The 24,720-nt window shown below is 48.9% G+C and overlaps 1 protein-coding gene across 2 annotated transcripts in view; it reads right to left on the reverse strand.

Moving 5' to 3' along the window:
* Positions 1–8,249: 8,249 nt before the first annotated feature.
* The window catches only part of COQ8A (coenzyme Q8A), a 41,900-nt gene continuing 25,429 nt past the window's right edge, over positions 8,250–24,720 (reverse strand). For both annotated transcript variants that reach the window (XM_066595132.1, XM_066595133.1), the window contains exons 6-15: positions 23,060–23,182; positions 16,842–16,927; positions 16,402–16,542; positions 16,235–16,316; positions 15,853–15,946; positions 15,268–15,409; positions 10,223–10,330; positions 9,628–9,693; positions 9,278–9,364; positions 8,250–8,956 (exon numbers count right to left, since the gene is read on the reverse strand). In XM_066595132.1, coding sequence (XP_066451229.1) covers positions 8,666–8,956; positions 9,278–9,364; positions 9,628–9,693; positions 10,223–10,330; positions 15,268–15,409; positions 15,853–15,946; positions 16,235–16,316; positions 16,402–16,542; positions 16,842–16,927; positions 23,060–23,182 — 1,220 coding nt within the window. In that variant the 3' untranslated portion in view covers positions 8,250–8,665. The remainder of the gene's footprint in view (positions 8,957–9,277; positions 9,365–9,627; positions 9,694–10,222; positions 10,331–15,267; positions 15,410–15,852; positions 15,947–16,234; positions 16,317–16,401; positions 16,543–16,841; positions 16,928–23,059; positions 23,183–24,720) is intronic.

Here is a 24,720-nt window from a genome sequence, read left to right on the forward strand (position 1 = left end):
TGGGCAGCGGTGGAGGCAACCCGCAGGCAGACAGCTCTTGTTCTTACCTAAAAAGGTAAGAACACCAAAAGGATCAGGTGTTAAAATTCAGCATCCCGGAACCTTCCCCGCAGCATACAAATTCAATAGGGAACCAGGCTGACTCTTCCCTGGGGATGGGGATGGGGCCAGTGGCTTAGGAGCAAGGTTTGAAGAATGACAACCATGGCAAGTTGTCACTCCCCTCCTCCTGGCAGCACATACAAGGTGCTATATTACCCAGCAGGGAGGAAGGGGGGGGGGGGGGTGAGGGGGGGGGGGGACAACAAGCACAGGAGAAATACTAATGGAATCTTTGCTGCTTCCTGAAGGCCCATTTACATGCAACAATTAGCAGAAGCCGGCAGCGAAGTCTAAACACTGCAGGAGCACCAATGTTGTCAGCGCTCAGGCAGTTGTTGCATGGAAAAGGGCCAGAAGAGGAAGATTCAGCACCAAGCACTATTTTTGCGGGTTTTTTTAACGCGATTGTCAGTGGAACTTTCCAATGTTAAGAACACAACCTGCGCTTTTTGTACGTTTTTAACATTAGAAAGTCCCATTGACAATCGTGTTAACAAAAACGCAGCGTTACAAAATCGCAAGTGTGCCGGAGCCCTAAGGCTCGCCCCAATCTAATCACCCATGGGTGGTGTAAGACTGGACTGGACACCGAGGCCTACATAACGTTACCATGGCTGGAAGGAGCAGGAAGAAGGGGGGGTGGGGGGGGTCCCCGGTCCCCATGGGGGGGGGGTCCCCATTTCCTTTACCAATAATAGATCACGTCCTTAAACTCCCATTAAGTGAAATGCTCATTCAGAAGCATGAAAATATCCCCCTCACAGCCATGGCCCTAAATAAGTGTGACAGCAGCTGCCACCACCAGGGGGGGCTCACTGCAGGCAAATTTATACAGGTTTTGATGAGAGCAATGACTCTGTATACAATCGGCTCCCCCTAGTGGTGGCTATAAAGCAGCTAGAATTTTATCATTGAACGCTCCACCTTTATGAAACTAAATCATTACAGACGCTTGTACGTGATCTGCAGAAGCTGCCGCCTCAGGAGGGTCAGGTATACTTTTGGTGATTTCTGAAGGGCAGTTCTGGCATAGAGAAAGTGGATTTCAAACTTCCTGCCTGCAGTCTGTGCGTTATATAATCATTCTATCCTTGCAGTAATGGAAATCTCCAGAGAAGCCAATCTAAACGAGCAGAGCTGCAGTGTAGAGCATGGGGGAGAGTTAGAGCTTCCAGAATATTTTTATATATGACAAGTGATTTTTCAGAGGCAGCAGGAGGGCATCCACAGGGGGCACTTGGGTACACGTCTGACCCACAACAACCTATGTGCATTTACAGCTGGAGCTCTGCAACTTTTAGAATAGACTACTTCATGACCTCTGCTTGCTGTCAGTGACAGAAACTGAACCACTGAGCTGACTGTAAATAATGGGTATTCCTATGACCTGTTGCAGTGTCCAACCATGGTGGGATTTCTGGACATCACTGGTGGAGGAGGCACTAACACACTGATAGGGCAGCAGTCCCTGAAAGCAAACATGTTCAGTCACTGACAGCCATCAGAGATCTCGGAAATAGGAATTGAAAAATATACCATATACCAGAAAGTAACAACTCGTAACAATAACCTGTTAGATGACTCTAGTTCTGTGCAGAGGGGGCGGCCACAACAGAGCGCTGGCGCCCCAAAGGCTCCACATAAAGAGTGTATAAGTGGCGCACAGCAGCCGGGGCCCAGGCATATACTTTACATTGGGGCCCCGGAGCTTCAAGTTCATCTCTAGTCTGAGCTAAAGCTCATTGTAGCGGCAAAGACAGAACCTGTTCCAGATGAGAAGCCTATTATTCCTAATGCCATCCCCAGGGGGCGCTGTCAGACCCCTGTGTCACGCTCTATCCCTCCCCCCCTCCCCACTCCAAGTGCTTGACTATTTCAACAACCACATTGAGCACCAACCCCGGCCGTCTCTACAGCTCTGCCACATCCCAAAGAGTGGGCAGCAATCTGAGGATAGTTGGGGGTGCCAGAAGGTGAACCCCAATAACCAGCAAGTTATCCCCCATCCTGTGAGAACCCTTCAAAAATACAGAAAACTCAAAAACAGACGAGACCGAATGTAGAGACGACGTTTAATGAGAAATCAAATCATGTTATGAAGAGCACAAAGTAAAACATTGTAACGCCGGCGGGCAGACAGGCGGGCGGACAGGCGGGCATAAACGATGCCTGAAGCAAACAAAAGCAAGACCAAGTCCTGGGCAATTAACCCTTTAGGTGCCAGTGCAGCAGCAGGAATACAAAGTGCACAGTCCTGATAAGCAATACATTCAGTGGTCGTGTAATAGAAGGACGGAGAGCGGCGGCGGACGCTGCATGAGATTCTAGCGCTACTTTACATCAGCAGAGGGCGCTCTACTCGGAACCTCTGCTGCAGAACTCTGCTAAAGGGGGAGAAATAGCGCAACATGCTGCACAGAGGCGTAAAGTGAGGCTCCTGGGCGCCAATGCAAAACCTGGAACCAGGATCCAATCATGATGCTTTATCCATGGTACTGGGCTTACTATATGGAGAGGCCTTATGGGCCCCGGGAGGCTCCTGCACCCGGGTACTGCTGCATCCCCTATAGCAGGGGTCCCCAACTCCAGCCCTCAGGGACCACCAACAGGTCATGTTTTCAGGATATCCTATGGTAAGAACGCTTGTAGCAATGTCTGATGCACTGACAATCACCTGCGCAATACTGGGGAAATCCTGAAAACATGACCTGCTGGGGACTGGAGTTGGGGCAGCACCACTGGCGGAACTATAAGTCAGTGTTCCCCATCGCCTCATGTGAAGTGCCGGAAGCCCGGCAGGGAACCGAACAGACCGCATTCTCGTTAATGGGGGCGGTTCAGTTCTATCACATGGCGGTTCTTTCCAAGCTCTCGGGTCGTTTTCCAGCTCTTTAAGGGTCCTTTCACACAACGTACATTACGGAAGATGCAGTCCCAGAAACGATCAGACGGGTAGATGAGCGGCAGAATTCTGGCTCCGCACATTAGCGTGCATTTTGATGCCAAATATTCCACAATGTTTCGCCCGTATGAAAGAACCCCAACAGTACAGGAAAAGGGACCCCAACCCAACGTGAACGAGCCCTTCCTGCGGGCCGAGATTTAGGGCCACAAAAGCAACATGTGACATTTCACTATGGAAAAGGGCGACTGAGGATCAAGAGCGCGCGGGGGAGGGGGGGGGGGGGGGGGGGATGAGACCCCTACAATGTCACGTCTCATCGGGAAGGGTGGAAGTTGCATTGCCATCATCCTGCACAGATAATGCAAGTAAACCAATCCTTAAAGGGGTTTTCCAGGCAGCGCTGGCCGTCAGTGCCGGGGTACACCCGAGTCAAAGTGGAGGCCGCTGCTCCGAAAAAGCACAGCTCACATGGATTTCAATGAGAGCTGCGCCTGCAATTCTGAGCACCGACCCCGCTGGACCCGGCGCTGCCTGGGAAACCCCTGTAACGAGGAAAGGGAATCATGAGGTTAACTGCGCAAAACAAGAGCCTCCACATTCACTTACAGCAAGCAGATATCTTGAAAATGAAATGAAAGTACATTTGAGAGTACAATGATTAAGCCGATCTATAACCTCGCCCGCGGATCACGCTCTGTAAAGCTTTACATAGGATTACCATGGAAAGCGCAGCGCCGGCGTCCGAGTGAGAATCCTAGTGATTCCCCGCTCACGGTTATAAGTCACGGCATGCTGTGATTACCGCGATTCTCCACAGTGAGCCTATTAGATCGGCTCATCTCAGAGTCCTGTCATTGCTCCCCCCTCCTCCCCCATGGCGGAATATCGCTAGACATATTCCACCTCGGCCGCAGACAGGGGGCCTTCCGGTCACAATTCCCTGCACACGACTCCACCGCCCCCCTATAGTACAGGTATGGGTGCAGGGAGCCGGGCACGTGTACACAATTATTGTACTTTCCCTTTAAGATCACCTTTGACTATTTTGACACACTCTCCCATCTCACTGAGGTTCGTTACTTTGTGTCAGTGATCTAGATGCACTGCTGTACTCCTCAGGTCTTCATCTGCAGCGCAGTATTTCCAAGTTTGGGCAGCAGCAACAACCAGCAGTACCCCAAACGGGGCGAGGAAGTCCGATCTCTAATTGGTCTGCACCTCAACAGCAATCCAGAAGAAATGCAAAGGTAGCCGCAGTTGTGGATGCAAAAAAACAATATATTCCTCCATGCAGGCGAAGGAAAACAAGGTTTGGACCCAAGTGGTCTTCTTCCACTAAGTTCCATTTGGGTCGCAACGTTTTCCTTCGCCTGCATGGAGGAATATATTGTGATTTTTGTATCCACAGCTGCTGCTACTTTTTCATGTCTTCATCTGCAGCGAGAAACCGTGAACCTTTGGATTTAATGACCTTCAGACCTCCTGGAGCGGCACCTTCATGGAGCGGCATAAGATGTACTCAGTATGCCTCCGTTCATCAATATTTCTGGGATGCCTCTTCAGGTCATGCCACAGCAGCTCCGTTGGGTTGAGAGCTTTGACTTGGCCATTCCAAAAAGCTTTTTCTTTAGTTGATGACTCGTGAGTTCAGGTTTCTCTTTTGTGACATCAGACATCTCCTCGGCTTGAGGTCACGGACGGCCGCTCTTACATCTTCCAGTAAGAGGTTCTCATCCACCTTAGAATTCTATTGTTCCTTCAAATGTTTACAAGCTGCCCGGTCCTGAGGAGCAAAGCAACCCCGAAATAATGCCCTCTCCACCATAGGCCCTAAACCTTGATGCCCCACTCCCAGCATAAACCTTGATGCCCCTCCCCCCACCACGGGCCCCAAGTCTTGATGCCCCGCCTCCACCATAAACCTTGATGGCTCCTGCACCAGGCTCCGCAGTTGGATGAGGTTTTGGTGCAGCGTTTGTACATTTGTGCTGAAAGCTTCCCCTTTTGTCTCGTCGTCCGTAGAACGTTCCCAGCAGCACTGCGACACATCCAGGTTGTCTCGGGGGACTAGGAGGCCATAATGTTTTTGCTAGCAGCGACTTCCTTCATGGTGTCCTTCCACAATTCCCATTCTTTGTCAGCATCTCTCTCCTCGTAGTCGGTTCCTTCTGTAAGGTCTCCGGCCGCTCCCCTTGGGGTCCTCTCATCACTTTCAGGATTGCCTTGGGTTCTTGGAGGGATGCAACGGGACCCCTAAACCGCGTACAGAGCTTCTGTAGCATTCTGAAAATAGCTTCCATCAAGGCGCGGTTCACACGGAGCAGGCCTAATAGATCTGATAGTAACCAGGCTTTGTGAAAGCGGCAGCGAGCCGGACCTTCCAATGTCCTTAACATTGGGGACGTCATTAACACAGAGGTTCACTGTTTGCCCCACAGATGAACACAACAACTGCGTGCTAGATGGTCTACAAGTGGGCCAATCAGAACATTGTATTAGTTAGCAACGTGGAAATTAAGAAAAGCTCACCCGCTCCTTACAATTGTACCTAAAAACAAATCCCTGTATAGATACAGAATGCAACACAGGATAAGTAATGTATTATACTCCAGAGCTGCACTCACTATTCTGCTGGTGGAGTCACTGTGTACATAGATTACCTATCCTGTACTGCTCCTGAGTTACATCCTGTATTATACTCCAGAGCTGCACTCACTATTCTGCTGGTGGAGTCACTGTGTACATACATTACTTATCCTGTACTGATCCTCAGTTACATCCTGTATTATACTCCAGAGCTGCACTCACTATTCTGCTTGCGGAGTCACTGTGTACATACATTACTTATGTACTGATCCTGAGTTACATCCTGTGTTATACCCCAGAGCTGCACTCACTATTCTGCTGGTGGAGTCACTGTGTACATACATTACTTATCCTGTACTGATCCTGAGTTACATCCTGTATTATACCCCAGAGCTGCACTCACTATTCTGCTGGTGGAGTCACTGTGTACATACATTACTTATCCTGTACTGATCCTGAGTTACATCCTGTATTATACTCCAGAGCTGCGCTCACTACTCTGCTGGTGGAGTCACTGTGTACATACATTACTTATCCTGTACTGATCCTGAGTTACATCCTGTATTATACCCCAGAGCTGCACTCACTATTCTGCTGGTGGAGTCACTGTGTACATATATTACTTATCCTGTACTGATCCTGAGTTACACCCTGTATTATACCCCAGAGCTGCACTCACTATTCTGCTGGTGAAGTCACTGTGTACATACATTACTTATCCTGTAGTGATCCTGAGTTACATCCTGTATTATACTCCAGAGCTGCACTCACTATTCTGCTGGTGGAGTCACTGTGTACATACATTACTTATCCTGTACTGATGCTGAGTTACATCCTGTATTATACCCCAGAGCTGCACTCACTATTCTGCTGATGAAGTCACTGTGTACATACATTACTTATCCTGTACTGATCCTGAGTTACATCCTGTATTATACTCCAGAGCTGCACTCACTATTCTGCTGGTGGAGTCACTGTGTACATACATTACTTATCCTGTACTGATCCTGAGTTACATCCTGTATTATACTCCAGAGCTGCACTCACTATTCTGCTGATGAAGTCACTGTGTACATACATTACTTATCCTGTACTGATCCTGAGTTACATCCTGTATTATCCTCCAGAGCTGCACTCACTATTCTGCTGGTGGAGTCACTGTGCACATACATTACTTATCCTGTACTGATCCTGAGTTACATCCTGTATTATCCTCCAGAGCTGCACTCACTATTCTGCTGGTGGAGTCACTGTGCACATACATTACTTATCCTGTACTGACCCTGAGTTACATCCTGTATTATACTCCAGAGCTGCACTCACTATTCTGCTGGTGGAGTCACTGTGTACATACATTACTTATCCTGTACTGATCCTGAGTTACATCTTGTATTATACCCCAGAGCTGTACTCACTATTCTGCTGGTGGGGTCACTGTGTACATACATTACTTATCCTGTACTGATCCTGAGTTACATCCTGTATTATACTCCAGAGCTGCACTCACTATTCTGCTGGTGGAGTCACTGTGTACATACATTACTTATCCTGTACTGATCCTGAGTTACATCCTGTATTATACTCCAGAGCTGTACTCACTATTCTGCTGGTGGAGTCACTGTGTACATACATTACTTATCCTGTACTGATGCAATGACTGAAGGATGCAGCATGTTGATCAGCGCTCATTAATGCCCAATTTACATGGGACGGCTCCTCTATACACTCTGCATGTGACGTCACCGTAAGTTCACGCTCGTGCAGAGCATTTAGCCAGCAGATCATCGCTAGGATTCGCTCTCTTCTTGCTAACTCCTCGCTCAGCGCTTCACCTTCTATGGGAAACACGGAGCAGGAAGCGGTTACACGCAGCGCGGAGTCCGCGGATTGGCAATGATTTTTATGCTGGTTGAAAGTGAACGACAAACGAGCAGTAAATCCGCGCCGCCGGTGACATCGTCAGCCGCTCGCTGGGCCGTGTACACGTGGCTACAAGGGTTCGCTGCGCCAATCAACGGTCCCTACAAATGGGCCTCAATTCCGGATTAGTGCTATAAACTGTAAATGGCGTTTGAGGGTGGCGAAGCCCCTACATTGTGTGAAATGACCGGACCCCCCAAGTCTGAAGGCACATTACACTCCGCAGGACATTCTTCCTCGTTGCAGTAAAGTCGTCCGCGGCGCCAAATGATAGGAAGCAGAACGAGAAAAGACCATTTCAGCTAAATCCACCCAACAGCCCTATTACACAGCAACGGACTACACAGCCGAGCCACAAGGCAGCCCACATGATAGAACGGGCCCGATCACTACAGCGCGGCCCACATAACGGCAACTACCATGGCAGCACTCCAATGTAATGGCGGCCATATTGGCCGACAGCAGACTTTATAACTTTCACCCCGGACACCCTGGATTTACCGCCATTGCTCCAAGTGTGACATAAAGGCGTTTGAACTGGCGCCATCTGCTGGGGTTTCGTGCGCAGTGCTCTTTAAATCCAACAGGGCTCTTAAGGGGATACATGTTTGACGTCACCTCAAAGTCTCACTTCTCCCTATACAAAAACGCAAGGTATGTAAGGTAAGGGTTAAAAATCATTACAAATCGAGGTCCCTTCCACCCTGATTAGACTCATTGGTTAAAAATCCGGTCCTTACAGTACAAAAAGCATTTAATTCCACTTAATTGCAAGAGAAAAAAAAATCAAAAAGCGCAATTACAGACGCTTCTAGCTTATGTAAAAAGAGATACAAAAACATTCCACGGTTCTAGGTCCATTTTTCCACCGTTTGGGGGGGGGGGGGGGGGGGGGTTACTGCCGCTCTCCCATCACCAAACCAGTCATTGTGAGATCCAATTGTAAGAAATTTCTCCCTTCGAGAACTTCCTCCACCGGGAGATCCTCAGTCCATTTCCTATCGAGGACCAAAAAAAACAAAAAAAAAAGCAAAAACAAAAAACAACCATGTCTTTGGGTTTGGATGGATCATGGCGGCCGTGACTCCCGCCTCACAGATCGCGCTCTAATAAGTGAGCGCAACCAGGAAGGATAAAAGCCAGTCCGGCCCTTTAAGGCTTCTTATGTTCCTTCCCCTTCCAGTAGTTGTTGTACGACTCCTCGAACATGTTCTTGCAGGGAATACTCGCCTTCAGCTTGGAGCAGATGAGGAATGATCCTCCCATCTTGCGGTGAAGGGAGTAAGTCTCCTCCGGAGGGGGGATGAGCCGATGCTTCAGCATGATGGGGATCAGGCGATGGATCCGCTCTGTGGTGCTCTGGGAGCCAAAGTCGAAAGGGACGTCCGAGGCAAAGGCCTCGCCAAGGATGAGGACGGCTTCAAGGTGAGCATTCTCCATGGCCTGAGAAGGAAGAGGCAAGACCATAGTTTATGCAAGCGTTCCCGATTAAATATCTCCTACCGTTTTGTGTCTACAGCTTCTATGCAGACTGATGTGTCTCCATGGTTACAGACGACAAGCAAACCCCGTGTAGTCAGATCCTACACTCACGTCTTACTCTTCTCCTCCAGCCTCAGATGACCCATGTAGGGCAGATTTAAGACATCCAGACTATTGGACATTGGAATAGACCCTGACCAATCAGATTTCATTACTGGAACCTGGAAAAGTGAACGTTGGGATCTGATTGGCTGCTACGGAACATAAAGGGTCACACATTACCTTTGACTCGTAACCAGTGAGGAAATTCATCTCAATCGACATTTTCAAGAGTTTCTCTTTTTCTCCGTTGGCCGCGGCGCGAATTACCTGGAAAAGCAGCGGAGCAGAGTTAAAAAAAAGAATAAAATCGTAAAAACAAAACAAAAACACATGACCCTCCCCTTCCCAACCGGAGCTAAATTCAATATGGCCACCAAAAAAAGGTCTCCTCCACCAAAAACTGCAGCTCGTCCCCTCTCCCCCCATCCTGTCCCAACTAATTGGAAGTCAATTTTCTCATTATTACACCAGTTAAATAGGCGTGTCCAGACTTTTGCCTCACCCTGTATACATTATAAAAAAGGTCTCACCTCGATATACATGTCGGTGAATTCCTCATCAAAGCCGCGTGTTGCTCCAAAGTCCAGCAGGGCGACCTGCGGTATATACAGACCAGATCAGTACAGACTCACTTTAGCCAATGAAAATACTGCATACAGTGGAACTTAAGGGGTTTGTGCCAAGATGGCATTCCCTGTTCCCATGGCATTACTGTATACGGGCATCGTAGAGCAAGGTCCCACATTTAACACCCAACTGTCACAGAACGGACAGCTGCTCTGTAGGACCGGCTCCTGTCCTGGCAAACCCTCTCCCATCTTGCAGTTACAGGATGGCCATCTGCATCAGCCGTTTGCCAGGGGCGCCGCGGGTGAGACTGGACAGAGCAGAGGTGAAAATATACAATTTGCAGTACCATGTATGTCCATAAGCCGCTGCTCCAACCCGTGCAGTCTTATTAAAATGGTCTGCAATTACAGGCGCCGGCCACTACAAAGGGGTTGGAGCAGCGGCTTCCGCTCCGCCCGCCATGTATCCCAGCACAGATAGTGGGCGGTGCCTGGAAAACCTGCTAAAATGCTGACTACGCAACGGCGCCAACCACAGCTTTAAAAACACATTTACCTTTTTCAGCTCGGGGTCATAGAAGAAGTTGGACCAGTTTGGGTCGGTCTGCATGAAGCGGAACTCAAACAGCTCCCTCAGACACAACGTCAGGATGTTCGCGCAGATCTGGGGAGGAGAACAGATGAGTTTTATGCCCGCCACCATCTATTAGGACAGCAGATACTCTGGAGGTCCCCGACAGACTGTCCACAGAACCCCAAGACCATAATCAGCAGCTTATAATGGTGCAGGAGCGTTATAAGAGGGGCTGATATCAGTCAGGTACGGCCAGAAAGGTCTCTAAAAGGTCTCAGCCTGGAGGCCGGCGATATAAAGTAGGGATCGTAGACGGGGATATTTGTACCTCTGACTTAAAAGTCGCTCTGGTGATTTTTTTTAAAATTCATTGATTAAGCAGCTCTTACCCCCGTATATACAAGTCAGCTGGAGCCATCTTGGATAGTTATGCCTTTATAGCTGAAATTTCCAGCCTCTTTTGCTCGGATGGTCATGTGATCTCAGTTATGACCAGCTCAGATCTACTTGGGGTTATGTGGGAAGTTTGTAGTCAATTTCTCAGTCTGAGTAATTCTGTTGCAGGAATCCTACTACAGAAACTGCCTAGAGGGGGACGTATACTATCACTGATCACACAGCTCCTCCCACATCGTTATAATAGAGGAGATCACAGCTCATCCTCCTGACTGTATACTTATGCTCTGTAGCTTATTTAAGTGAATATAGAAGGTAATTCTAAATTAAACTATCCCCCCAGCAGGCAGAAGTGGTATAGCCACTAGCTTATGCCGTGCTGAAGTATCATGGAACTGATGTGAAAATGAAACCACAAGTCTCACTATCAAGATGGTGCATGATAAGCATCAGACAGGGGAGTTGTACTGTAGAAAAGTGGCTGCAATATACAAAAGTAGACCTCCAGCGTGTGCCAGGTAATCAGGTGGGGGGGGGGGGGGGGGGAATGCAGGCATGCAAAAATGTGTTTTTACCAGAGTGTGCCTTTAAGAATAGGCTGCATAGGCTCCTCTCGTAATACGAGGAACTTTTAGGTTTTCACCACAGAACCCCGAGGTGCAGACCCCACTACTACAGCAAAATCCCTTCAAAAAGGGGTTCTTCAGCAGCTGAGGTATGTTACAGCCTGCTGTTAAGACGTAGCCTCTACTCTATAAAACTTGAATAGGCTGCACTCCCAAATGGATCGGGTGCAAAAGTGTGGATTCACGCAAAGCAAAAATACTCTCTACATTTAGAGATCTCCCCATCTTCAGTGTCATACCTCCATAACCTAAAGAACCATTTAGACCACGATGATCGCTCAAAAGCCATCCTTTGAGCGATAATAGTTTTGTCTAAATCCGCTGCCATCGTGCACTGTTCGTTCATCGCTCATTTCTAGTAAGCTAGAAACGAGCGATGAGCCTCAGTGTCGCACGATAATATTCTCAGCGGACGGCACTGACCGCATTCTTTCAGCTGGTTTCCCACTGGGACTTTACAGCAGGATACCAGCTGAAAGCTCCGAGAACAAAGCAGATGTCAGCGCTCCTGCTGTTTCTCGGAGCAATCAGCTCAGCGGGACACTGCAAGAACAAAGCAACTGTTTGCATATACAAAAACAGCTGCATTGTTCTCCTAGCCATCGCTGCTGTATTCCGCTCCGCCTGCAGAACTCTTAAGTAGCTAAATAGAGTTATGCAAAGATGATTGCTCAAAACTGTCACTCAAACTGTCGCTCTGTGTAAATGGGCCTTAATCCTTAGAAGCCCTTTCCAAACATGCCACAGCCTCCAGTGGCAGCCTACTATTACCTTACCGTTCACAGGGGGTGGATTAGGTTTACCATACATTTCTACTATTACACAACCATAAATAATAAAGCCAGACATTGGAAAGCCAACAAAGTATTGGGTGAATATGGAAAGTTTACAGCCCCGACAGGCGCCGATGCGTTACTATGGCCGATCACTCCGGGGTCTCTGGACCCAAATCCCCTTATATTAATACCAAAGCTGGGATTACAGCATGGAGATACATCACATCTCTTCCGACTGCCTGGATTACAGTTACAGGCTTCACCCCTCCAGGCATCTCAACTGCTAACTGGATTACTGCAAGGGTCCTGTCCATCTCGGACATGCAGGTCGGTCATCGATCGCCGGAGGTCTAATCGGTTCACATCCCTAACAAAGATTTTTATAAGTTCCTCAGAATTTGCCATTTTATCCCTCGGACTCCTAATTTCTGTTCTCTTCCCAAAAGGACATCTGAATTAGGCCGCCTGCAGACGAGCGGGTCAGATCCGGCGGCGAGAATTCTCGCCGCGGGACCCGACCCGAGAGCCTGCAGTGACGAGCGCGTACTCACCCGCGCCTGGCGGCCCTGGCTCTTTCATGTGCCGGCTGCCGCGCAGCTGGCGCATGCGCAGACCGTAGCCGGCGGCCGGGTGAGTGCGAGCCCCGCACAAAAATAGGACATGTCGCGGTGTTTGCCGCGCGAGATTTCGCGCAGCCAAACCGCGGCCGTCTGCATAGGAGTGCGTATTGTAATGCACTCCTATGCAGACTTTCAGCGGCGGAAATCCCGCGGGAAATACCGCCGCGGGATTTCCGCCCGTGTGCAGGCGGCCTAAGCGTCTCCAATTTAAAGAAGGTTGCGAAGACTTTATTTGGTTATCTTGGATGATCTGGGGGTCTCGGCCCCCTCGCTTACTCCATTCTTCTCTCAGTGGAGTAAGACGGCCGCTTCTTCAGGGCCCTTTTACACATAAGTGTTCGGTGTAAATGCAGGAAAGGGACGATGACTGATACTTCTTTCGCTTGTCGCTCGTCAGCAGGCATCAAACCACGATATAAGCCCAGTACTCGGAGCCGTATTGGAGACCTCCCTCGTTTGTGCGCCGCCCGTTATCTTAGGTTTCAGTTGTCTTAGTTCTATAAGCAGACGAGCCGTCTAACGGAATAGTGTTTCCCTATGAACTTTCTATAAGTTTGTTACATTGTAAAAATACTTTCTTTGCTCAAACATCTTAGGAAAAAAAACAAGTCCGTCCCCCCCCCCCCCCCCCCCGCATCATTACTGAAGGGCTTTCCAGGACTTTCCACCCCCCTCCACATGGTTTAGGTATCTGCCACCCGCCGTGCACCATGAGAAGCCATCGCGCCTGAGGAGGATGCCCCCTCTATGGAGCCTTCAGTCACCTCATACTGTTTACCGGCGGTAACTTTCCAGGACCCTTGTGCTACATAGAAGAGGGTGAAGGAAGTTATTTTGGGGAGGCAATGCCAGCCGAGGCGGGACGTGGCAGAGCGCCAGGGGAGCAGCTGTAGAGCAGGATCTGTCACATAGAGGACACGTTCCCAGCGCACAACCGGCGGACGCTTCACAAGGTCACTGAAGGTGACGGAGCTGTGTGCCCTGTCAACAGCGAGAGAACAGCACAACTTCCAGCACGGCGAGGGCGAAGGGATAACTGCAGAACCACTGAGGGGGGTCCTCTGCTGGACCGACCTGCTTAACATTATTTACGAAGTGGCCAAAGGGTTGTCAGACTCACCTCAAACGTTTTACCTACCAGGAAGGACCTAAAAGCACAGAATTTAGTGTCCCTTAGTCTGGTCACTACTTAGTTTGCCCCCTATTACCACAGCCAGTGACCCGTAGGGGGCAACATGTTCCTTAAATACAATGTGATCAGGTTTACAGAGGAGGAGCTGTGAGATAAAGTGTTGTCAGGCCTGGAGATCCAGAAAACGCAGTATTACAAGGACCTCCAGTGTCATGGGGGCGATCCATGGGTACAAGGTGGTATCTTACCAGGATACGTTACAACAGACAAAACATTAAAAAACTACATGTCACCAAAACCCAAATATGCATAAAGCGGCACAAATACCCCAACATCTAGTACGATGAAGCCCTGAAAAACTCTTAGACCCCCATCTAGTAGCGTTGGTCTTTATTATGGCGCGGATCCCGCTAGATGATTAAAGATTCTTCTGCAGGAATATCGGCCCCTGCGGACAGGAAGCTTCTTGTAGTTGTCAGCACCGCCATCTAATCTGCAGCATGTTCTGACCGGCTGACAGGAAGGGGTCAGCGATTCATGCTGCTTGCGCCAAATTCTGACCTCCCATCAGCAACAGAAATCTGTATTCATCTGACCAGGAGATGTTTTTCTGCTGCTCAGTGATACAAGTTTTGCGCTCTTTTGCCCGCTGGAGTCTTTCTGCTCCTCTTAGACATAATTGCGCTGGAAATGGCCGTCCGTTATACCATCCCTGCGAAGGAACGGCGAGTTGTGCGATCAGACACGTTAGTTGGAGCTCCAGCGTTGTATTAAGCTGACTGTGAGCCTATTGGTCAGAACGATTCCCAACATCCTCCTCCGACCCCTTTCAGTGTGGAGGAGTTTCCCTCCACAGGATCCCCTTTCGCTATACGTTCCTCCTCGATCACTCCATTTCCTGTAGACTATCCACACCGTTACATAAGAGAATCCCCTGCGGTCGGCAGGGAGACCCCGGCTAGTCTAGCACTAATAACCGACCTCATTGGAAGTCGCTCCGATCGCTGGATTTTCCTATCTAATGTGGATTCACACTGAAACTGATCCGCGAGAGGCACCGGTCAGTCATGAGAGGGTCGGGGACTCTAATAAAGCAGTTTTTGTATATTAATAGGCCTGGACAGTGGCGTACGGCTCTGCCCTCCAGTAGGTGAAAGTGCGGACAAACCCAAAAACAGACTCCGGATTGTTTAATAAAAACATTTCTCCTTAAATAAATCCAAAATAGAAGCAAAACGAGAAAAACAGAACATAAAAGGATAAACAAACTCACCGCTGATACAAACATGCCACAAGGTTAAACAGTAGTGCTACTGTTAACCCCTTAACGCTCCAGGGCAAACGTTTCAGGGCAAACGTTTACATTCTGGAGGTTCAGTGTTTGTATAGAGGGGGGAGAAACCATCATGGCGGGCAGACACGTCTAATTGTACGCTTCTTGCTAGTTCCAAACATCAACGTTATCAAAGCGTCTCACCTCATTACGAGTCTCCTGGCTGAGCTGCTCCGCTTGGTCAAGTGGGAAACCGGTTACTAGTTCGGTGGTCAGGACGTGTGCGCTACACAACTCATCCACCACTGCAGGCACGTAGAAGAAGGGGTGATCATTCAGCAGCTCCCTGTGGTAAAGGGAAGGGTTAAGTACGAGTAGTCAGTGCAATTTATCCCACATCTGATAAACCCAACTCTGCTACAAAAGTGGAGGCAGGCCATAGCTGTCACTAGGGAACGTGCAGAGGTTGTAATCTGCGGTTTAGGATCACCAGTCTTTATGGGAAGCCTATGCAGACTTCCTGTAAGAGGTCGGTCATTTTTCACCACTGGCTCTCAAATCAAACCAACAGCAGTAGAAGAGAACACTAGGAGAACTAAAGCAGCTAGTGTTCAATTCCCCAGCAGCACCCCCGAAGGGAAAATGAAGCATTACAGGTGTCTGGTCCTCCAGGAGCAAGGAAACCCCTTCCCCTTCCAATCCCTAATGAGGTATTTAATAATCCATTTTCTAAACCAGAGGGACCTCTTAAATGAAGCCATGACTGATGAAGATACACAGTTGACGTACTTGAATCTCTTTGCACATGCGGCTTCTCTCTTGTAGTCGCACTCCAGGGCCAGCTCTCGGCTGAGGACTTCTATCAGATGCTCGGGGAACAGACCTTTAAAAAAAATAATAAAATAAAGTCCTATAATCCAGTCTGTCTACAGGCAACGAAGTCACCGGGTGACGGCTGAATGGGGGTATTGTACGAGTCACGGAACAGCAAGCAGGGAGGTATTAATTAGCAAGATGCATACAAGGACATGAAAGCTTCAATGGGCCGGCTTCATTAGTCCTGAGGGACTGGATGGATGAAAGGATGCAGGACTATAGAGACCGCTAGAGAGAAGCCGGCATCATTATATCAGTACAGTGTGGCGGTAAGTCCCCCTCCTCCTCTTCATACCATCAGGTAGAGCGTTGCTCATATTGAGGACGGTCATGAGATTCGTCACATCGCTGTTAATACTCTGAGCCACTCCGGGATACTAAATAGAAAAAGCGTAAAAAGTTACAAAAAGTAAACGTCCGCTGGCCGCTATGTAGTCCGGGTATAAACTACGCAAAACTGACCTGGATTTTCATAGCGACTTCTCTCCCGTCCTTCAAGCGAGCCAGGTGGACCTGCCCGATGGAAGCGGCGGCGAATGGGCGTTCTTCGAAGAACTCCAGCTTGTCCCTCCAGTTGGGCCCCAGATCAGCGTTCAATGTTTTCTGTCAACAAGGTCACAACATACACCATTAACCATGATAGGGCAAGAGATACACTGCTGGCTGTATATAGTGGCCACTAGAGGTGAGGTGTGGTATTACATGCTACCATTGGAATTACAAAGGCTCGAGTTCTTCATAGCAGGGGCAGTGATTTCTTATGGGCTCTGATATCATCCCCCATGTTATGGCCATATACAGGCAACGTCCTCCCGGATGTGCTGAAGGCTCAGCTCTGCAACACTTCAGGAATCGAGGACTTTTGTAGGAGTCGACAGCAGTAAAGAAAACCTGAAACTCACCGTCATTTGCTTGATGGGCATGAAATCGGCGCTCTGACGGACCCTTTCAAAGATCTTCTGCAGCTGCGGATTAATAAAGGCGTCATCTGTAAAAAACCGAAGATAAAGATAAAATCATCATTACGGGAACAATTTATATATTTTACATTAAATTTCCCAACAAATCGACTTTCCTTTAATTTCTGTAGGAATATTGACCAGCAAAAGATGGGCTGCTGTATATATTAAATCATCACTACCCCATAGAATATTTGTGATGTCACAGCTTACCTCCTCCTCCTCCCATAGATCACAGATCATGCCAACAATACTCCCACAGAAGTCAATGCATCCCCTGTAAAGCATCACTTTAAATCCCGTTGAAGGGGTTATCCAGCCCGAGGATGGGCCATGAATATCTGATTGGCGGAGGTCTGCCGATCGGAATCTACACCAATCAGCTGATTGAAGGGACCGCGGTGCTTCTGCAGGCGGCGCCGCCTCCTCAATGTTTACATAAGAGCACGACTGTTTATAAATAATACAGCATTCTGAGTACAAAGGCCGTTCACCACTAAAGGTTTGTAAACACTGTAGAGGCTGCGGTGTTCACGGCAGCGCTGCCGCCCCCTACAAATCACTTACAGGGGCTGTCAGAGGAGAGGGAGACTCGTTATGGGGTCCCCTATGGGATAAAACAAATCAGCAGTTACTCACCTCTTCCCGGCTCCCCTGCTTGCCCATCGCCGCTGGCTCTGGTCTCCACCGTCCGTTTACAGGCGGCTGTGACGTCCCAAAACCTGCTGTATCAGCCAATGGAAGCGCTCAGCCATGATTGCCAAGCGCCATCATTGGTTGCTGCCAGTTTATAGAAGGGCTCCGCCTGCCAAATGACGTCACCGGGAGACTGAAGCTGGCACCGGTGGACGAACAGCGGAGCAAGAAGTGAATAATCACTCATTTGTTGTTTAACGCATGGGGCGGACATAGCGGCAGGGGTCTCCATTAGGACCAGGTTCACAGGACATTACCGTTAGCTAAAAGCCGCGGCGGAGGAGCGACACTTCCCAGAAGTGATGTGAAGCACTGCCGCCCACGACAACCCTTCCTGGCATCGCTCAGATATTGGCACGAGGGCCGTTCCCAGAGGACATTATTAACCCTCGGACCCCTCCAAGTGATGAGCGCTCACTGTTGCACCTTAGGAGACCGCAGTTTCCTGTCCGGGTTTCTGTGTGGTGACAACGGACAAGACACAAGGCCGGTGGTCCCTGAAGACTGCGGGGGCCAACCTGCTTCTCGAAAAAGGTTTATATATTGGGTGAGTCGGCTTCGTGTCGGTAGTGAAGAAGTTTTAACAACACGGTCACATAAAAGACCTGAAAGTCCCGTGTGACGCCGCGCAATTCTGCCAGTACCAATATTCTACACATACACTTCCCACTTCAGCATCTCCATGTCACCGGCGCCGCGGTCAGGCCTTCAATTTTGGAAAGGGAAGAAGAAAAAAAAAAGGAAGGACATGCGATTCTCATCATAACTTTCAACAACTGCGCTCCCCCGGGATCATCTCTGGAGGCCGGCGCTTACAACAGGAGAACAGCTGCAGAGCGCACATCACGTTACAATAGACGGCTGAAAATAGAGCGCGACCGTCAGCGCCATTGTTGGGCAACAAACCACAAGCGCTAAAGGAAACATTCAGCGCTGCCTCGTCTCACTACTGAGGAGGACTCCGTGTCCACAGCCACCGTAGATCTCCTGGGCACATACCCGGGTTCCGTGCCAGCAGCGTTTATTTATAAGCCATAACAAGCTGCCGGCTACCAATCGTGGAAAAGTACAGAACAGGATCTACTAAGGAGGAAAAAGATGGCCGCCGGAGCGCAGCACGATACTGCGACCGCCAATGACAAGCAGAGCACTCGGGTCAGAGAGTGGGAATCTTATTACTAGCATGAAGCCGGCATATTAATACATCAATCCTTAAAGGGGTTGTCCCGCGGCAGCAAGTGGGTCTATACACTTCTGTATGGCCATATTAATGCACTTTGTAATATACATCGTGCATTAAATATGTGCCATACAGAAGTTATTCACTTACCCCCTCCGGTGCTGGCGTCCCCGTCTCCATGGTGCCGTCTAATTCTGATGTCTTCTTGCTTTTTTAGACGCGCTTGCGCTGTGCGGTCTTCTCCCCTTCTGCTCAGTCCAGGCACGAGCGGCGTTCTGGCTCCGCCCCCTTCTACGCATCATCGCGTAGCTCCGCCCCGTCACGTGTGCCAATTCCAGCCAATCAGGAGGCTGGAATCGGCGATGGAACGCACAGAGCCCATGGTGCACCATGGGAGAAAACCGCAGTGCATCCCTGGGAAAGGACCGGCGGCCATCTTGGGAGAAGATTTTTTAAAGTCCTTATTTCGTCGGATCGGTAAGTAGCAAGCGGCTTAAAAACCGCTTTACTTTGCCATTTTATGCCTAGGGGGTGACAGGGGGAATGGGGTAAGGTAAAATTTTGAGGTTTGCCGCAAGACAACCCCTTTAAGAAGGGTAACACAAAAAAAAATCCCTAAACTGATGCATTTATGCATCTTAGCCACACCCCTTTTTTTCTAAACACTAATTGGACACAATGACAAAGTCACAAATCGTATTAGTGCACATACAGCGAATGCGTACACCGAGGAGAACAGAACACAGACTTTGAGTATACGGATTACAGGTAAGTTAAGGGAAAGTACTCAATGTCAGGCAGCAGCTGCTAAAGCTAAGACTTTAATGTGGGGAAAAAAAAGAATAAAAAGAGATACAAACGGATGGTGTTACATTTGTAAGGCCACAGGAGGGTTCAAAGGCAGGCTAGATTAATAAGCGTCGGGAAGTCTCACTTATGACCATATTAACGAGTTCGGTACATGCACCGCCTGGTTTTTTTCTGTCTTGTTAGGCTGGAGCAGATTTCGGGTCACTCTGCTCCTCTGGTGCTGGGAGAGGCGACCTTAGAAATTTGATATGCGAGAACACCAAAAGCTGGCACCGGAGCAGAGCGTTCCTTCCGAGTACATGGAGTGCGCAGAAAGCTGATGAAGGGTCTTCAATCTTAGTAACCAGGCTGTGGCGTTTAGAACTGTTGCCGTATACGACAGCAGCGGCACGATGGGATGGCGCTTTTATGCCTAGATGTAAGTATGCAAACATTTATGCAGGTTGGGTCGGATACAGCTTCTCCGTACGGAGAGCGCCAAGTAGGCATGGGGAGATTTAAAGGCCATGCAAGGCTCCCTGGGAAATTTGGTATGCAAGTGGGAGATGGTACAATGCCTCTGCAGTGCCATCTATAGGTGATGCGAGTATGGAGGGCTACCGCTTCTACTTATGGAGAGGGTGTGGGGAGACTAAGAACATGAAATACTCCCTGGGAAACTTGGTATGCAAACAGGAGATGGTAGAATACCTCTACAGCGCCACCTATTGCAAGGCAGCAGTTTAACATTTAGAAAGAGACTACACCAATGCATGCCACGGCCTTGGATGCAAGTTAAAAAGGGTGGCCCAGTTGTGAATCACTGAAGCCATCAATAGCAGATCAGCAGTGATCACCACTGATTAGCTGTTCTCTGGGCAGGTGTGTTCACGCACCAATTGGGTTTTTGGAAGCAGCAGACAGCACTGTTCTCACTGCAGTGGCTAGGCTTTGTATTGCAGGCAAAGCTCCCACTTACTTCAATAGGAACTTTGCCTGTAATACCAAGTCTGGCCACTACAGCGAGAACGGAGTTGTATGCTTCCTGCAGCATTCAGCTCCGTGCCCAAGAGCACTGGCCTGATAAATAGCTGATGAGCAGAGGTCTCAGGCATCAAACTCCTTATGCTTTATTGATGACATATCATAACGATAGGTCACCAATAGTTTTGAACTAGACGATGACGATCTCCATTAAAGCTGTATTCTTGCTTCCCTAATCAGAGTAAACTTGCTGTGCCGCAGTCTGTTTGCCAGATTATGGGACAGGAAGTCACTGTCCATGAGTCTACATGGTCAGCCACATTAAAGGGGTACACAGAACACATCATAAGAGTCTGAAAGGCGCAAGCCCCACCTCTGGGACCACCGGCTACCTTGAGATGCCCCTCATTGACCCAGTCTTGGCTGAATGTGGCGGTCGAGGACGGTCAGCATCATGTGGGATGTCTTATTCAGTTTCTGTAACTTCCACAGAAGTCAGAAGGGGTTCCAGTGTAGCACAGCGAGCCATGTGGTTTCAGCAGCTCCTGCGTTCTGGAGAGTATTTTGCCGTTTCTGTAACTCCCATTCATTTCTGTGCCAGTTAAGAGGGTTGTCTCACTTTTAACTGTCCAGTTTGCAGGAAGCAGGCAGCTCCATACACAACAAAGTGGCCGGGGTTAGTACTGCAGGCCGAGCCTCATTTACTTCAGTAGGACTCAGCCTGCAGTACCAACCCAGGCCACTGTGCAGTGTACAGAGCTGTCTGCTTCCTGCAGTGGACAGCTAGAAGTGGGAAAAAACCCTTGAAGGAAACTGCAGCACAGCCCATTCAGCTGTTCCCATATCTTCAACACCCTGACCATAGTACATAGAGAGGTTCTCATGCTGTGATTGGCTGCCAGGGAGCGGCGCCTCTTCATGACCTTTCTCCTATCTTGCTCATTGCACATGCTTGAAGGAGTATATTTGTATGGTGTGAAACACAACTGGCGTCGAGAGGCCTTGACCCTGGCTGGACGGGGGGAGTAGAGATGGCAGAACCAGTATGGATAGTGGTGTGGGACAAAACAGTTTCCCTTTTCTTCAGAGACTTACGGAAAGTGTCTCAAGGAGTTTTGAGCATCTTGGCAAGAAGTAAGAAGCTCATTATTAGGCTCTACAGAACTCTTAGCGCCCCGCGATCCGCTCCCACAACAGGCGCCACCCATCGCTTCCGACATTACAAGGTATCCGCTGCGAGGAAGGTTTCCTGGTGCTGCAATTCCCAAGATGGGAGACGCTACAGAACACAAGCAGCGGGGAACAATGGCTGCAGTACACAGCGGCAGGGAACATTCTGCACGGATTAGAGAGCCTCACGCCGGCGGGAAGAGATTTACAGCTCCCAAATTAATTATGCTGAGGGGTGTTTTTCCACTGATTACGTGACTCGGCTCCCTGAAGGGGCGGATGAGGAGACGCTGGAGGTCATAGGAGTCTGGAAAGTTCTGTAAGGAGTCAAAACTGGGAAGAAGTAGATAAAAGATCACACAAATAGAAGCAGATTGGAAATTCAGCCCCATTATAATGTAGGTAGAAGGTAACTGGCAGGAATCCCCTATCAGGCTTAACACACAAAGGGGGCGCACTAAGGAACGCAGACCGTAAGGGGGGGGGGGGGGGGGTCCAGGAAGTTTTTATTGACAAGCTCAAGTCAAAACGGGTCATTGATGGTTGGGCTTCCAACTAATCAGCTGTATGTGCACTAATAGTTTTCGTCAAGCTTTAAAAACTTTTAAAACTGTTCAAAATTGAGATTGCGAAGTCTCAAAATCAAGATCTTACACATTTTTTTCTTTGGTCGCGTTAAACCTCCAATTATCTGAGCGCTTGCACAATACACTGCAATATTTTTGTATTGCAGTATATTGAACATTTAACAGCAGCCCTGCTACAAAGTGGCTTAATAAAGCTGGGTGTGAAAGGGAAACCGCTGTCCTCCCCTCCCTATCAGGTCATTTAAACGCTGCGGTTGGCTGTGACCACAGCATCTCAGTGGTTCAACGGCAGAGATGAGCTACCTCTTGATCCACCATAAATGTACAGCGGGTGTCTGGAAAGGGTTAAACAGCTTATAAAACTGCATTGCCATACAGATACATAACTCCGCATCCATCTCTGAAAACCTATTCATGAAACAGGGGGCTCAGGAAGAACAGACCGATAGCTCCCATTGGTGTCACCTGGTTGGGCAGCAGTGTAAATGCCCCCAATACAAGGTCAGCTCCACACCTGTACAGGGGTCATGAACGGGGCCGAGCTGAAGAACCAGACAAGTTATTGGGGCTCAGCTGCAATACCACACACAACCTGCAGGTAGGCGAGGCGCTATTTCTGCAAACCTTATAGAGGCTACAGCCTACAGGCAGGAGTACCTAACGATACTGGAGAGCAAAACGAGAACATCCAAGCCTGCAGCGCCAACGAAGGTTACGTGTGCCTCGCCGATATTCAATCACCATGGTGACGTTACCTTGAATGCTCAACATCTGGCCGAGTTTCAGGGCAGCTCCGCGGACCTTGCACAAAGTCCTCACAATCCTCTCGGCATTGGCTTCTGATAAGAAGGGGCTGGAGTCCAACACGGATTTCTTACCTGCAACGAAATAACCACCAAGTAACAGTAAGATAGAAAGAAATGTGCACCTACCATACGGTCAGCGCCGCACGCTCACGCCATTTTTAGTAATTAATTACTTTTAGTAAATACACTGGCAGGAAAAAAAAAACAAACAATTGAGCCCCTAGAAAAAGTTACTTTTTTTCCCCAAAACTCTATTCAGTTCCATTACTTATGCAGTGCATTCTAAGCCAAGCCTACGGCCGCAGCGTCAACCAAGCCACGGCGTAGTGACCATCACTAAGGGGTTAACGGAACATCCTGATCACGTGCTTCCCACAGCTGCAGGGCTTGTTACTTGGTATCAGAGCTCTCATCATGAAGCCCAACACCAGGGCCAGCTGGTCGGGATTAAGAACCTCCAGATCACCAAGGTTTGCCACAGTTGTGGCTTTGGCAACGTTAGACGGCCATCTACAACCTAGCGAAGAGCGAGGCATACATGGCTTCGGATCGCTCCACCTTCCAGATATTTGCAGTGCAGCCACATAACAATTGCATTGGCACGTGTCCATATGGGCGGTTAAGGACTAGAATCTATTAGCATAGCTGAGGTTTTGTTACTATGTATCATTCCAAGTCAGGAGGAGAGAGGGGTTTGGACCCTTTATTCTGAGGACTGGTGGGGTCCCAGCATTCAAGAAGTAACTGCAATTCCTAGCCTTATACCAGTGTCAATAATGTGCCAGTCTGAAAGGTGTATAAAGCAATGATAATCCAGTACAGCGCTGCCAGGTCGTGCCAAGCTAGTGGGAGCGCAGCTCTGCAGCCCATGTCAAACACATAAATCACTGATGTTTACTCAGCAACAATCCAACCAAAGCCGTTCCGACTGCTCAACGGACTCACCATAAACAATAAGCCCACGCCCGCCGCTGCAGAGGGCACATTCCTGGGCACTGCTCTAAGCAAGAAAACCAGGAACTCCATGTAACCTGTGGAGTCACACAGGGCACCAACATGTAGGGGGAAGGTTGACAGCAGGTGAAGCACTGGCATGTTGACAACCAGGGGCAGACAGAATGCAGTCGCTGGACCCCATACCGATGTCCAGCAGAACAGAGGAAACTTCATTGTGGAGTTTCCCGATCTACACAGCCGGACTTATCCCCCTGTCTCACGCATTCTGGCCCTTTTTACAGCAGGAGTCTGATTGTGTAGGACAGGCAACAGTGTGATGCGAAAAATGGAGTTCCTTCTACTCTGCTGGACAGATGTGTGGGGGCACTATTACTGTGTGGGGGAACAAGGGAGGTATTATTTCTTGTGGTGCATTATGGGGGAATCATTACGGTTTGAGTTGCCATTATTATGGGTAGGCACCAAGAGGTGAACTGAATTTAGGGAGAGTGTACAAAGTAAAATCGTGCCTGGAAGAAGTCTTCATGGTGGGGACTATAATTAAAGATATACTAGAGCTTTATCTAAGCTGCAGCATTATGAAGGTTGACACATTATAATATACATATGGTACAATTTATGGGACACAGTTTGGGGTCACTTTAAGGGGCACA

This window comes from Eleutherodactylus coqui, chromosome 3 (genome assembly GCF_035609145.1).
Source record: "Eleutherodactylus coqui strain aEleCoq1 chromosome 3, aEleCoq1.hap1, whole genome shotgun sequence".
NCBI lineage: Eukaryota > Metazoa > Chordata > Amphibia > Anura > Eleutherodactylidae > Eleutherodactylus > Eleutherodactylus coqui.